The 16,034-nt window shown below is 24.2% G+C and overlaps 3 protein-coding genes across 7 annotated transcripts; 2 read left to right on the top strand and 1 right to left on the bottom strand.

Annotated features, from left to right (window-relative positions):
* Positions 1-2,412: 2,412 nt before the first annotated feature.
* Positions 2,413-12,609, bottom strand: LOC112601277 (mitotic spindle assembly checkpoint protein MAD1). Of its 4 annotated transcripts, none has more exons than XM_025348813.1 (12): positions 12,520-12,609; positions 8,445-8,656; positions 8,199-8,380; positions 7,969-8,136; positions 6,922-7,125; positions 6,600-6,730; positions 6,243-6,518; positions 5,803-5,947; positions 5,401-5,741; positions 5,162-5,334; positions 4,913-5,103; positions 2,413-2,709 (listed from the first exon to the last, which is right to left on the bottom strand). In XM_025348813.1, the coding sequence occupies exons 2-12, from the start codon at positions 8,629-8,631 to the stop codon at positions 2,521-2,523; spliced, it is 2,187 nt and encodes a 728-aa protein (XP_025204598.1). In that variant the 5' UTR covers positions 8,632-8,656; positions 12,520-12,609; the 3' UTR covers positions 2,413-2,520. The 4 variants fall into 4 exon arrangements, with proteins under 4 accessions (XP_025204598.1, XP_025204581.1, XP_025204607.1 ...); XM_025348796.1 differs by lacking the exon at positions 12,520-12,609 and adding an exon at positions 9,236-9,335; XM_025348822.1 differs by lacking the exon at positions 12,520-12,609 and adding an exon at positions 9,232-9,312.
* LOC112601297 lies at positions 9,516-10,792 on the top strand. The gene has a single exon (XM_025348835.1). It carries the CDS (start codon positions 9,595-9,597, stop codon positions 10,642-10,644), a length of 1,050 nt encoding a protein of 349 aa, XP_025204620.1. The 5' UTR covers positions 9,516-9,594; the 3' UTR covers positions 10,645-10,792.
* Positions 12,610-13,157: 548 nt separating the features above from the next.
* On the top strand, positions 13,158-15,410 carry LOC112601305 (enoyl-CoA delta isomerase 1, mitochondrial-like). Of its 2 annotated transcripts, none has more exons than XM_025348855.1 (6): positions 13,158-13,560; positions 13,790-13,822; positions 13,888-14,034; positions 14,437-14,555; positions 14,614-14,795; positions 15,238-15,410. In XM_025348855.1, the coding sequence occupies exons 1-6, from the start codon at positions 13,516-13,518 to the stop codon at positions 15,393-15,395; spliced, it is 684 nt and encodes a 227-aa protein (XP_025204640.1). In that variant the 5' UTR covers positions 13,158-13,515; the 3' UTR covers positions 15,396-15,410. The 2 variants fall into 2 exon arrangements, with proteins under 2 accessions (XP_025204640.1, XP_025204632.1); XM_025348847.1 differs by having other exon boundaries at positions 13,172-13,560; positions 13,698-13,822.
* Positions 15,411-16,034: the final 624 nt, after the last annotated feature.

The raw sequence follows: 16,034 nt of genomic DNA, 5'->3' as shown, positions 1-16,034 counted from the left end.
ATATATCATAGACAGTGGCGGATCCAGGGCTTAATTTGTAGGGGCAAAATCTAAACCATTTCAACATATAAACAATATCTCAAATTTATATTTTATAGTATATTTTCAAACAGCCTTAATCGTAAGATTTTATAGTATTTATTGAACGTCTGTGTCGACAGTCTAGTCGATATTTCATCAGAAAATGATAAAAGCAATAATTAATTGCTATTATTAGACTGGCGGAAATTTTAGAATTGTAATATTTTACGATGTAACTGTAACTCAAAATATGAAATATCATGACATAAAATATAGGGAAATTTGGCGTTTGTGTGGGGGTGGTAATGGGGCCATTTGCCCCCTGATCCGACCACTGATGGTTAAATGGTTTCGAGATAAGTACAGATTCTGATTCAGCAGGCCGCATTGGCTATAGTAGTATCTATGCCTATATAATAAAGCCGTGGTCTGAGATAATATCTGCGGTTTATTTTGTAGATAACACCATTCAAAGTAATACGTAACTGAACGAAGTACAACAGCTACGGTCTTTGAAGAATCTTTAAGATCGTGTAATGTAATGCACTAATGCAAGATACTTTTCTATACACGATAACCATATTTTTGACTCATTAGTCATTGTTAAAGTTGTTTAAAGACGTATCAATTTTTGATTCGTTTTCAATTTTTATTGATAAAAAAAAATTAGCTTGATCAAAAAGCTTGGAAATTTAATACAAGGCTTTTTAAAAATCGTTATAATAATTAAGTATCAAAAAAAACTTTATGGATACGTAAGTATGTGCAATTCGTTTTAAATTCATTTAAAGTTCGAATTTTAACAAATTTCGTCAAAATCACTTAAATTTTACAACATTTTTTGTCGTATGAAATAGATTTATTCATAATTTAGAAGTCGTATCCATTCTGATTATTTCAGAATCATTTTTCTTAATTAATGGTACACTCTGAATTCAAATTTAACATAGTCATTACAATAATCAATTTGACAACTCTATACAGCGAGGGGCAGATTTAAGGCATTGCAAACTATGCAGTTGTATGGACGGCTTTTTATACATAGCAAATTGTATTTAATATTTATTTTGTTCTTGAATAAAAAATGTTTAATATTTTTCTTAAATTTTTCAATTTCAAAATAAATAATCAACATTAAAATTATTTATATAACCAAATAATAATTTAATAAATTTATTATTATTTATTTTTTATTTAATGAGAATAAAGAAAAAATATTATATTTAAATCAAAATATTTTTTTTTGAACTTAAGTTAAAAATAATAATTGTTTAATACATAGAAAATTTTATTATGCAAAGAAATTTTGTTGTACAGAAGTGATTTTTTTTAAATAAAGGCAGTAAATTTCTTTTGCATAGGGGCGGCAAATTGTTAAATCCACTCCTGTATACAGCAGAGTTTATCATTGAGAAGTAAGTTACTATAATGTGTGTTAAGTTTAAATTCAATAATAATTTATTACATTCAATTCTAAATCTAAATAACTAAGTTTATTTTATAATATATTTATATGGCTTTTAAAATGATATATTTTAATATTAGTAACTTAGTGAGATTCATTAATTTTTGCCAAAAAAATTTTAAAGTGCCATTATGTATAAAATATAATATTATACCCTAATAATACCCATGAATAATAATTATACCATGTATAGAATGTTATTTTAAATATTTAAGATTATTCATTTTTAAATTACAACAAATCAATAAAATTGTTTGATCATTAGTTTATGTGTAAATATTAAATGTCATCAAAATCGTTTTAGACTATTTATTTTTAATACATATAATCTATAAATCATTTTTTACAATAAGCATGTTTGATGTTTAACATTTATGTTGATATGAATGATATGATGCAGTAATCACCCACTGGCTAAACAAAAATAGGGTTATTTTAAGTCACGGTTCCAATTTTATTTTAATCTTCTAGTTAGATTTTACTGGAATGGATTCGGAGTTAAGAACAAGGATTAATGGATTAAAGTTGTTTGTATGACTGGCTCAAAATAGTTTGTAGGAATTTTTGACTTCCTCTTGAACAGTACAAATTTTTAAGTCTGATTGTAAGGTAAAGTTTGAAACATAAAGAGGAGCGCTAGAAATCATTTGTAATAATGTCGATTGGAATGTTTGGATTTTGTAAATGTTACTTTTTTGCTGCTCATCAAAATCTAAACTTCATACATCAATAAAAAATATTTGTAGATTATGTTCAACCATTCTTTTTTTTTTAAATTTCCAATAATAAACTGTAAAAGTTATTTTGTTTATTACTCAAAAATAATAACTTACAAAAGCAAGACTGAATATATTATTAATTAAATAATTTTTTATTAATATGTTATTCAAAAATGTATAAATTATTTTTTGATGCAAGTCAATTTATATATTATATATGGTGATAAATATATATTATATATTCTTTTTACATTTTAGATTTATTAAAAATAAATATTGATAGATGGTCAATTCAAGTTGTGTTGAATTTTTAGTCTAGTTAGTGGCTGATTCAAGTCGTGTTGAATCAGCAGTCATGATCATGCTTTGCTTACTAAATAAGTCAATAGTCAGACTAGATAGTAAAACTGGTATTGAACGTTGCTGACCAAGATGTAAGGCTATCATTTCTTCAATAGTTTTTGAAAAAGGAGTTTCTAACAAATGCATTGAACCTTCATTTAACTAAAAAAATAAATAAAAATATCAGTTAATTTTTAATGACCAAGTGTACTATTAAATATTTTTATTTTACCAAGTAATTACATTAAGTTCTATTTATTTTTTCCTATAATAAAATACATACTCCAGTCAATAAGTAATAATTTTATTCCAATGCACCTCAAGAATTTAGCAACCCAAAACCACAATTTCATCTTTTTGTAAACTATACTTATTATTAAACTCAATAATAATATTTAATTAAGCATATCTGTTCTTTGTTTGTAGCCATATTAAATCAAAAACCTTACTCTCTCCTCGCTAATTTTTCTAGTATATCAAATAAACCTATATTGGCAATAAATTAGATATCAATGATAGAGATTTCCTTAAAAACAATAAATCTCCTAAACTCATATCAAATTGAATAATAAAAGTATTTGATTTCCAAGCTCCATAAGAATAACAGATAACATTATTTTTTGCTGCAAACTTCACATTTAGCTTATATAAAGTTATTAGTTAAATGCCTTTAAGAAAACACCAGAAATCCCCAATTCACAAATATCAGATAAAAGAAGATAAACTATATTGAGATTTCATTAATATGACATGGATACTCAAATAGTAAAACACTAGTGAAATTGATTGTAGTAATCCAATTGTATTTTAGTAAATTTCTATTAGAAACAAATTCATAACAATCAAAATACAATTGCATTGGACAACACGTGTATAATCAACAATTATAAAAACAATAATCCAAAATGACTTCCAGAAAAATTATGCGCTCAGTGCTTACCATATTTTTATAGAACATCAATAAACAAAAACATTATACCTTTTCTAAGTTTTATTAATAAGAACCTAGCTTTTCTCAGAGCAATAAATTCTTAGATTTTCTGATAAACACACTCTTTTTCCAGGCAACATACTCTCAATCACAAAAAACTTAATGTATCCCTGATCATAATCTTATCAATAACAAAATATTCAGCAATCTGTCATAAAACTTATTATTCTGATTTATATTTACATTTTTAACCAATTCTATCAAAACATTACATTTTATTAACTTCATTACATGTGGATTACATTGCTTCTTTTTTTTAAACTAATAAGCATTATACTTAAATATTTATCAATGTTGCCAAACTAGGCACTTGAAAAATTGTGGGATGAAGGTTTTGTATTTAAACTTTAACAAACTCAACTCAATGGTTCAAAACATGAAAAATCTAAATTAAAAAAACCAAATCTACATATGTCCAATACACCTTCTAAATTAAGAACTATTATTCTCTAACCATATAATAGGAAAAATTATTCTTCAATCAATCAAAGTTAAATATTTTGGTTTTCTAATTGATAGAAGACTGACTTATGGCCCTTATCTTCAATACAAACTTAGATGGCTCAATTTTTATGAATATATTTTAAGATTAATCCCCGCCTATCTAATTTGAACATTTCATATTATTTTCTGTTATATAAAAGTCATATCAGCTAATTTGGTTATATTGTAATACATAGGTCCCGCTAAATTATTTGTCATACTAATTCATTTGTTTTCAGGCGATTACTAAAATACTTGATCTGTTGCTAACAATTTGTTTTACAAAGATCTAAAAATAAAAATCATAAAAACAACAACCCCACATCCCTAGTATACTTCCAACTTAGTTATAAAATGCAACATCAACATAACATAGAATTTCCCAACTTCATACTAATACTCAACTAAGCAATTTAAACTGGTATTTAGACCATGTGGCCTAAAAAATTACTTAATGTTTAATAAACAAAATAAAATCATACAACCACAACTTCAAATTTTATCCAGTATAAGAATAGACCAAGAACATTGACAATTGAGCTCTAAGCATTATTTGACACCTTGTTGGCCAATTCAATAATGATTGTTTACAATATATGGTTACGATAGGTAATTTTTCAAATGAGGAGTAACATTTTTAACAAATGAGTGAAGAGAGTCATATTGGAGATAACATAAATCATGTGTTTTTGTCAACCAGCTAGTCTGTCCTTATTCTTAACAAAGTAAAACAATTTATGTTTAGATTAGATTATCAAAGCCTAAGTGCCTCTTTTTCACACTTTTCATGTTAAATTTTAGAAGTTAGGTTATCATAAAATTTACTTATTGTACACAAAGTACTTAAAAATTTTAAATAAATAATTTCAAACAAAAAGTAAAATTAAGTACTTGAAACATTAAGTTGTCTTCCTCATGAAAAGCAAATTGACTTGTCAGTCTATACATATTATTTTGAAGTCCATCAACCTTATAACCTAATAATGTATAAACAGACTCTCTAAATTCTTGACTACTCTTTTTAAAAACTTCACGTAGTCTTTGATTTTGAATTTCTTGAGATTTCAATTTTTCTTTAAGTCCTAAAATGTAAAAAATATAATATATTTCAAGTTATTTTACTTGAAAAAATATACTAACCTTCTACTTCTTGGGATGCATTTGTTTCAACTCTATTATCAACTACCTGTGTAAGGTTCATAGAAATTCCTTCATTCATAGCTTTAATACGTTCCTTCAATTTTTCTATTTCTTGTTTAGCTTTTGCTAATTCATTTTGATAATGATTGAATCCTTCGGATGCGGGATTCATTCTATAAAAATTATTAAAAAGATAATTATTGATACTTAATATGCAAGATGAGTGATGTTTTACATACTTATAGTGCAACACTTTAGTTTCTTTTAAATTGAAATCTCCTTTCAAAGCTCGATGACCTATTTGATCATTTAAATCACTACACTTGTCTTCCAATTGCTTACATTTGTTAATAAGTTCTTCTTTTTCTTTTAAAAGAATGTTTTTTTCTTCAATCCAACGTTTATTATTATCAGTAGGAACATACATAGATGGATCTGTCTCAATTTGATTCATACGCGATTTGTAACCACTTATAGCTTTTTCTAATACTTCCATCTTTGTATCTTCACCATTTATATTACCTATGACAGTTACTTCTTTTTGGAATGAATCTAAAAGTTCTCTTAAATCATTACGTTCCTAAAATATTAATATATTAATAAAATATATAATACAATAGTCTATAAAATGTATTATTTACCCATGTAATAATGTAGATTTGTTTCTTCAACCGTTTAATGATTAATTCATTTTTATTATTATTATTTGTTCCAATAACTATTTGTTCTTTTGCTTTAAGCAACTCAACTTCCATTTGTTTAAGTTTTAATTCCAATCGAGCAATACTAAAAAAATATTATCAATTATACATACAAATAAATATAAGAAAATATAAATAATTATTTTTTAATAGAAAAATTTTAACTAATTCTAATCAATCAAGCCTAGTAAAGATATAGTGTTACACCATTAAGTGGATGCCTTTTTTTACATGTATCAAGACAAAAAAAAAAAATGGATACCCTCTGACATGCTCATTGTAAATAAATAATTACCAATAGTATGTTTCAAAAAAAAATTATTATTTTCCAATATTAAAAGATAATAGTAAAAAAAATAATTATTTTAAAAATATTTTACCTAGTTTGTAATTCTCCTTTCTCATTGACTAGAAATAAATCTTTTTTCTTAAGATTATCAACATAGTAACGCAAATATTCTGGATAACACTGAGTTTCAGTAACATTTTCACAGACTTCTCGGCAAACATCTATCCATGCTTTCAAACGATCCTCACTAACTGCTAGATTTGATCGTAATTGCATTGCTTCCTTTTCAATTAATTCATGTTTGTTTAATTTACTTTCAAGGGTAGAAACTTTATTTTCTAAAATTTCTGTTTGCTTTACATCATTTCTAAGAAAATCAAAAAACAAATATCATGAATTTTATAACATCTGATTTATTCTCAATAAATAGTTAAAAGTAAATCATCACCTGTAAATAGCTACTTCTTCTCTTAGTGAAACAAGTTCGTTTTCCATAGAATTAAACCGTTTTAATTTTTCTCTTTGAGCATTAACTACCATAGCACTTTCTTGTAATGAAGCTAATTCGTTTTCCAAACACTAAAAATAAAATTAATTAGTCTTGGAAGTTTTAAAAAAGAAAATATGCCTAAAATTGGCAAAAAAAGATAATAAAATAAGCTAATTAATTAGATTTCAAACTAAACTGTGAACACATTTAAAGAAATAAAGAATCATCTAAATCATACCAATTATTTATATTATCTTTAATAATAAATTATTTTAGTTACTTTAATTCTTTGGTTAGCGGTGTTCATTTTGACTTGATCATTTTCCAAGGTATTAATTTCAATTTGTTTTTTCCTTAAATTGCTGGTTAATTCCTCAATGTATTTTTCATTTGATCTAAGAGTTTTTTTTAGTTCATTTAATTCATAATCAGTACAATTTCTTGACACACTTTCATTTTGGTATTTTGTGAGCTCTGAAGTTACCTATAAATATTATTCACTTCAATTTTAAATCAAATAATCAGCATTTATAATATTTCATTGAATTACTTCATAAAAATAATTAAAAAATAGGCATATGTTAAGTTTATTACACTTAATTTTTTTTTTTTTTTAACACAATTTACAAATCAAAATAGATATTTTATGAATCAGTATCTATAATATAGATTATATTTTGATAGTAAAATTAAAATTTTTAAATTAAAATATTGATACACAATTTAAACACACATACATTATCCTTAAGAGGATTTTGTACCCACATAATATGTTATCTTTGTCTTACTAATGTAAAACTTCACAAATATGCGTTCAGCAGAATTCATTTTATGCTATTACCATGATATTATAGTAAATTGACCTATTATCAAACTTAGACTTCATCGACATTTTAATTTTAAAGTGAGTTATAAGCATTTTAAATTTTTATTATTTTACATAGCTATAACTCAGTAAACATTAAAATATCAATAAAAGCTTTCATAATACCCTAAATAATATACTTACCTTTAAGTTTAATAATAAGTAAATTTACTATTAAAGCAAACAGCACAAAATAGATTTTGCTAAACTCAAATTTGTTAAGAAATATATTAGCATTAATAATAAATAAAATTAAAAATAGGTAGCTTACTGCCATATGAAATCACAGAGCAAAGTTGCCTTTTTTTTTTTACAATAACTTAAGTTCAATTATTATCCTAATTCTTATTGTTATTTATAATTTATAATGAAATAAATGTGATTTTAAAAAATTAAAAATTTAAACATAGTTAAGTTGATTACTGCTAAAAACAAATAAAATTATTAATTTGAAATATTTACACTGGAAAGTTTATCTTCAAGTTCCTTGTTTTCTTTTTCAAGATTTGATGTCCAACGCTTGTTTTCTTCCACTAATGACTCAAGTTTTTTCATTAAGCTATCATTTTCTTCCTTTAAATTTGATTTTTCATATCGAATTTCTTTAAGCCTGTTATCTAACTGATCAATCTAAAATCAATAGAACAGAATGATAAAATATTTATAAGTATGTTATTTTAAATATTCCAAACCATTAAATTTGATTTATTAATATTGTGTTCCAAGGCAGATTTTTCTTTTTCAAATAAAATATCAGATTCTTTTTTAAGGTTGAAAAGAGTTTTATTTCGTTCTTGAAGAGAGGCAATTTCTGCTCGAGCATTAACCAACTCTTGTTTTATTCTACGAGATTCCCACGGTGAAGTAACAGGTGCTAAAAATACAAAATTGTTATTCATAAAAGTATAAGTTTTCATTATTTTTATTTTTAACCATACTGAGCATAGATTCTTGTAAATCAGGACTACAAGACCGTCGTCGTTTGTTTGATAATAACAAAGAATCATTTGAAGAAATCATACTGGTATCATAATGCATCCTTAATGGCTTAGACCGATTATTCGATCGCAAATCATCCAATATTTTTATTACAAATGTTTGATCATTATCTTTAGATTTATTCATGTTGATTAGGATTTAGAATTTTAAGCTGTTGGAAATAGAATTATTTTAAAACAAAACTATTTAAGTTCATACAGTCGAAAATACTTTTTTATTTGTTATTTTATTCCATATTATATTTAAAAAACGAAATACACGAATAATAAAATAGAGAACCAATAAATATTTAGCAATCGTCAAACAACATTATAACTTGATAATTTATTTTTAAAGTTAAAACTATCATCAAATGTTAAAGACAATACCAAAAAAATGACAATAGTCATTAGTCAATAACCGTTTGTCTTGAGTACTGAAAATTATCTAATACATTCATACACATCACAGGCAATGACAAAATTTACAGAACACATATTTTATAGTGATGTTGTTAATTAATTATATGACATTACATCGAATGTACAAATGTACAAGATACCATACCAGTCATATTTAATTTTATATTAATTCATCAAGTACAATACAGAATTTAATCCCAACTTCTTGACACAATTTAAATGTATTAAAAGATTTATTAAAACTAAAAAAAATGTTTTATGAAACAAAATAACAGTAATACAAATAACAATCACAAATAGTAAATTGTAAATAAATAGTAAATACCTACTGAGTACAGAGAACAGTGAGAACTTAACAGTGAATAGTGAATACTGATTACTGATTAGTTGGTACACAAACACAACTCAAATCATAGACCTAATAGTTATTAGGTCTATGACTCAAATGGATAAATATGCTTACACTTCTTTTCAAAGAAGTTATAAGTATTTAATACGAAAATATTAAAATTTAAGGTTATGGTTTTTAGTTGGCTTTAAATAATAAGTAATAACCATAAATTTTAAAATAATGTCGAATATTGATAGTTTTTAATTTTTAATATTTTTAATATTTTAAGTTGATTAACGTAAATGGACTGTTTTTGTTTGTTTGTGTTTTAAATTATAATCATTTCTATACCCTAAAATGCACATTAAACATGTATGTATTGAATTTGAAATATACGTATTATCATGTCAAGTTTATATAACGTTTTCCGATAATGTACCTATTGATTATGACATTGAAATTGATGTGAAATCAATTAGTATAACGTTAGCAGAAAAAGACGTATACATTTTAAACATTAAAGAGTATACATTTGAAGAAGACGAAGTAAGAGATATCAAAGTTTATGGCAATAAATTACTATTTCGAGCTCAGTTAAATAGCTGCCCCAAAATTGAATCGTCTTGCTTTTCATTCACACCTGAATATATGCCTAAAGTGAAAAGTGCCGAAGAAGTCTTCATTACATGTTGTTCGTGTCAAAATTTAATTGACAGAAAATCATTTAATTTTCGCCGAGTCTTACCAGTAGAGTTATATGAAGTTGATAATATGTTTTGTCATGGAGGAACAGAAAATTTAGTTTTCCATCCACAAGAAGATGACTGTTACTATGACAAAGTATCAATCTATATTAGAAATAAACATTGGACATCATCCAACTCTGTCAAATGTAAAAACTGTAATTTATGTTTAGGTGTATGTGTAGAATACGGCTTAAGGTTGTGGTTAGACTCTGTCACTTTTAAATTTGGGGATAACGATGAACAAACAAATGCTCCACCATATGACTGTTTTGCTATTTTAGTAGATGATATTGTTAAAACGATGCTCGGACCAATTTCACACATTATAATGAAATTCAAGGATTCTGAAAATCTGTATCATTATTTATTAATGAAAGTCATTAAAAAAAATGAATTTGCTATTGCTTTAAATCCTAATTGTAGTAACGTTCTTACGCTTAATAGAAAAAATTGCTCAAGTATTATTTGGCATACATCTTCTGAATTCGTAGAAAAATGGAGAAATGATTATTTTGTCACAGAAATTCAAATATCGGAAAGAATGTATCAAAGCGCAATTAAATATTTAACTGAAATTAACAAACAACTTCTTATTGGAAATTGTTCAACCGGAATTGAGAAATCACGGAAATCTTATTTATTCACAGATTTAATTGAATAATTTCAACATAATTCTGCATAAAATATTGTAGAACTAACCATATAACCAATTACCTATATGCTCAATACAATATTATAGTTTTAAATTTTGTATAAAAACATTCCATTTTTAATTTATCATTGTTATGAATCATAAATAAAGATAATCTTAGTATGATTTTGATAGCTACAATTGTAATTAATATAATATATTTATATTGTAATAAATGGAAATAACTATTATATTTTTAATTTTCTATCCTAATTTAATTATAAAAAAACTCAAACCATATCATTTTTGAAAAGAATATAAAAATTGTTTACAATTTTAAGTTCAATATTATAAACATTTTTTTAAATTACGTGTTTTGATTATGTAATTAAAAGGTTAATGGTTATCTTTAATAAGACTAAAATGTTAATCATAAACATATTTATTTAGAAGTATTTTTTATATAGTAATGATATCTTAAATATTGTTTTTAAGTCGCCTGGTTGTGTTAATAATTTTAATTTTAAATGTACAATTTGATAAATAATTTATATACTTATATTAGCATATCCTTTAAAAAGTTAACTTCATTTATTCGTACATAATTCAAGTTTTATATTATTTATAAACTATGAACTGTCATCTGAACCAAAAAATATAGTCCTGAATCTATAGCTTCTGCCTGAACGCGCGCTACAGTGTAGTGACCTAGTAGTTATTACTCATTAGAGTATCTTGATAAGTTATATTCAAAAGTTAACAGTGCCTCAAGTTACTCTATTGATTATAATAATTTTTTATAAGTGCCATAAGACATTAAATGTATTTTTGGTTTTAGTATTATACTATTTATGTTTAAAATTATACAAATTATTAATACATGTTACACTGCTTAATTTTAATTAAAATACACATTTGAAAGTCATTTGATTTATCATATGTCTATATTGTCTCTCAATCCTAAAATCATTATTGTCTTGATTAAGAAATATTTTCATTGATAAAATAACCCATGTACATTTAATATCAACATCATAACAATTATTTTATTTTATTAGTACCATGGAGGCTGCAACATTATAACATTATAAGTAATAAACAAAGTAAGACTATGGAATGAAGTACCATTTTACATTTGTTCTAAACTGAAACAGAAAAGAGTTACTTAAACTTGTCAGAAGTGATCTCTATGCAAATGGCTCAACATCATCCTTTGTTAACTTTTTCTCATAACTAGAGTATATTTCATTTATTATCGGTCCAATTCTATAGATAATGCTTAAAAAATCAAAATTTCATTGAAAGTTAGTTATGTTAATTTGAGCATCTATAATTAATCAATATATATTATTTTTTTTCCTTACATATTGTAATAAGCAATACTTGTAATTTGTATAAATACTTAAAAGCAAAAAGTTAATATTACATTTTTAAAAATGTATAATGATAAAAGCTTTTTAAGTAAAATATTAAAATGTAGTCAAAGAAAATACAGTTTAATAAAATGTTATTTTTATTGTCCTCAAGTAGCTATTGAGTATTATATGAACTTAAATATCCTTTTTTAAATAAATGCTATCTACATTTCAATTGACTGGTTTAAGAAGAAATAAAAAATATACTTATTCAACCACTTTTGGTTTTGATAAATTTATCAACTATTATAACACAATTTAACTTTAACAAAGTTATCCAATAAAAATAAAAAATAACTAACTTTTAATATCAGTCCTACATATACTATTGTTATTTTAAATAATCAATAACATACAAAATATAACAAAATTTCTTATCATATAAATTTGTATTGTTTTCATTAAAACTAATCTACTTTCTAAATTTTGTTTGTATAGTACTTGATCATAAGTTTTATAACTTGTAATAAAATAATAAAACAAGAATTACCACAAATATTCTTAGGCTTCTAATGATACACGAGTAGACTAATGTTTTGCAGCACGCTTTAACAGATGCTACATACCTGGATCCACTTTTATCTATGGAGATTGGTGTCACATAACTAGCTAATGTTAATAATATTACATTTACAAGTTATTTGATTCATTATCGCAGCTTAAATGTTTAAGGCGCGTCTAAAATCATATTCATTATTCAACCTAGAATAAACTATAATTACTATTCTGTGATTCAACCACTTGTTGGTTTGTCTGTACATGATAACATTAAACAGTTGTTTCTACTGCTGATAAGTGATGAAATATTCTACCAGAGAAAGGTAGTTGTCAGAAAAATGATAAGTAATTCATAATAATATCTCAAACGATAGACAGCGACACCAACATTAAAAACCAAAAAGTGTTAAACAAAATAATCACAACTATCAGTATTACCAAAAAAATTTAAATTTATTAATAATGTTTTAACTGTATTTTTTAATACATTTTAATACAATAATTAATACAATTCAAAATGGAAACAGTAAATCTAGGTCATAATTATGTTCTTCCACCACCTGAAGTTCAAGAAGCAGTAGAAAGCAACTTTAAATAATATTATTTTTACTGATAAAAAAAGTATATTACCCATAGATAATACATAAATGGATTATCTATGGTATTACCTAAGATAGCTAGAGGTCTAAAGATATTCATGAACGTGACCGATAACGTAATATGTATTATGTAAAAATGTATAATGTTAAATGTATATAAAAAAAAAAACAAAGTCGTAGAAATAATGTAACGTTAGCTTTCTCAATTTGCGGGTTAAATACAAAATAAAAGTATTAAAATAGTCTATAATATAAAAGCATTACTTTTTGATCAATATATGAAATTACTGTTAATTTTAATTGACCTCAATAAAATTTTTTCTTAAAAACAATTAAAATGTTGAGAAGGTATATTTTTTATACTACTAATAAATTCATTACTTGTCGGCATGTTTCCCAATCAATGTTACAGTCTACAGTTGATGAAAAATCAGGTACCTATATAATATATTATATTTAATCTAGTTTTATTGTTCAATTTGATTAATCAGTATTTGTTTTAATATTTATTGTTAGTTGTTATTCTATAGATACCTGTTCATTTTAAATTATTTAAATTTTATTTTTATAGGCATAGCTATTTTAACTATGAATAAGCCGCCCGTTAATAGTTTAAACCTTGAGTTTTTAGATGAAATTAATACTCAGCTTATTAAATTACAGAAAGATAAAATCCGTGGAATGATATTAACGTCAGTATGTATATTATTTTAAATGAATATATTTTTGATCAACTATTTTAAATAATTATTTAATTTCAGGGACTACAGAAAATATTTTGTGCAGGATTAGATATAACAGAATTTTATAAACCAAATCCTGATAGATTAGCAAAATTTTGGACTACCCTACAAGATACATGGCTTTCACTTTATATGGCTTCATTTCCTACTGTATCTGTCATCAATGTAAAGCAATTATATATTAATTTATTAAAATTTTGTAATTCATTTTAACAACAAAAATTTAAATTAATATACTTAGAAAAATATCATTCTATTTGATTAAGTGTGTATAATGTATATAACATGTTAATATATAGATCAAAATAATCTTTATTTTTAAGCTTAGATGTTATTGCACTATTTTGTTAATATAAATTAATATATTATTTTTACTCAGAATGTATTTTAATTAAAATAATTTCATTAAATTTGATTTAATTTAATACTAATTGAATAGTTGCATAAACTGATTTTTAAGTATCTATTTTTACACTTACAAATACAACACTATCTAAGATATATTAATTTATTATTTACTGTAAAATAATTATCTCACTGCTTACATCTTGTACAAATTATATAAAGGGCCACAGTCCAGCAGGAGGTTGCTTGTTAGCCATGAGTTGTGATTACAGAGTCATGGTTGGGCCAAATTATACAATTGGACTTAATGAGACAAAATTAGGAATTGTTGCTCCAAAATGGTAAATTAAAATTCAGTGAAATTTTAAACTTAAATTTTTTTTAATAATTTTTTTCTAGGTTTCAAGACACTATGGTAGCAGTTATTGGTCAAAGGAAAGCTGAAATTTCATTAACTACAGGGAAAATGTATACTACTAATGAAGCATTACAAATTGGTTTAATTGATGAAAGTTTGCCAGATACAGATAGTGCTCTTAAGAAAGGAATACAATTTTTGAATAATTTTCAAAAGATATCTCGTAAGTTGTATTTAATTTGTGTTCAAGATAATCAATTATAGTAGGCATGTTACTACTTACTTATAAAATTAACTTATTATAAAACTTAAAGGTTATTATCCAAGGAACCTCCAAGGCTTTTATTGTTTAATTGATACTTTAGAGTTTAGTTAAAAGCGATTGAAATCATTTTAAAATCATATTTTTTTTTATAAATTTTAAAATGATCATAGGTACCTTATTTTAAAATTAAAATTTCATTAAAAGTATGGATAATAATCTTACTTTTAAATTATATAATAAATTAATTCTTTCTAATTTAAAAAAAAACACATGTTAATTGACTATATTTAATGTAATATTTGCTATGTTGTTCATTTATAAGACTGTAACAACACATGTGAATGTCACATCTTCTTAAATAAAATTGTAGAAATTAAAATTTATCATTAATTTTTTACAGCTTGGGCTTATAAGATGACTAAAGATATTGGTCGTCAACCAACTATTCAATGGTTAATTGATAACAAACAAAAGGATCTTGATTTTGTTATTAAATACATGCAATCTCCAGCTGTTCAAAAAAGTCTTGAACTTTATTTACAATCTTTAAAAAAATAAGATAAAAAGTTATTTTTATTTGAAATTTTAGTTTACTTTTTTTTTATAATATTAATTTTCATAAAAATAAAATTAATACAAATCTCATGTCATTGTTATTTTTAAAAAATATAAAATAATTTATTGAATACAATTTACCATTTATTGTATCTTAAACTTTAGAAAAAAATTATACAAATATAAATGACGTAATATTCAAAACTGTTTGTTCTGATTGATAATACTGTTATAAAATTAATTTATTATTTTACTACTTATATTTCTTAAAAATATTATTTAAATATGTATTTAAAAGTCTTACTTTTGTATCTATCATCAAATTATGTCAATTATACTATCAATAATACTCTAGCCAGTTCTCTTAATTCTGTTCAAGGTCCAGGTTTTATACCGCTTCCCAAACTATTTGTTAAGGAAAACACTTAAAATCTTGCAATTCATCCAATATATCTCTTTAAAGTTCAAATTGAACGGTTTGTTAAAGATTCTAAATTATTCCATGGCTTACTCTTGATAACTAAACATATTTTAGAGTTGGGATTTATTCATTTAAATTATCTATAAATTCCCTAGTAATTAAAATGTCTCATCACAAATTCCTATCATTTATTGTTTGTTATGACCTAGGCTATAGTAAAA

Source organism: Melanaphis sacchari, unplaced genomic scaffold, assembly GCF_002803265.2.
Source record: "Melanaphis sacchari strain LSU unplaced genomic scaffold, SCAv2.0 Contig0_pilon_pilon, whole genome shotgun sequence".
NCBI classification, from domain to species: Eukaryota; Metazoa; Arthropoda; class Insecta; order Hemiptera; family Aphididae; genus Melanaphis; species Melanaphis sacchari.
This window is presented reverse-complemented; position numbering and strand designations above follow the sequence as displayed.

Excerpts from the sequence above, each read along its gene's own strand:
- LOC112601305 (XM_025348847.1), top strand. The coding sequence starts at position 13,464 with ATGTTGAGAAGGTATATTTTTTATACTACTAATAAATTCATTACTTGT. Across the intron at positions 13,561-13,697 it reads TACAGTTGATGAAAAATCAG|GCATAGCTATTTTAACTATG; the intron begins GTACCTATATAA and ends TTATTTTTATAG. Across the intron at positions 13,823-13,887 it reads GTGGAATGATATTAACGTCA|GGACTACAGAAAATATTTTG; the intron begins GTATGTATATTA and ends ATTTAATTTCAG.
- LOC112601297 (XM_025348835.1), top strand. The coding sequence starts at position 9,595 with ATGCACATTAAACATGTATGTATTGAATTTGAAATATACGTATTATCA.
- LOC112601277 (XM_025348813.1), bottom strand. The coding sequence starts at position 8,631 with ATGAATAAATCTAAAGATAATGATCAAACATTTGTAATAAAAATATTG. Across the intron at positions 5,104-5,161 it reads TGCATCCCAAGAAGTAGAAG|GACTTAAAGAAAAATTGAAA; the intron begins GTTAGTATATTT and ends TTTACATTTTAG. Across the intron at positions 2,710-4,912 it reads AAGACAACTTAATGTTTCAA|TTAAATGAAGGTTCAATGCA; the intron begins GTACTTAATTTT and ends TTATTTTTTTAG.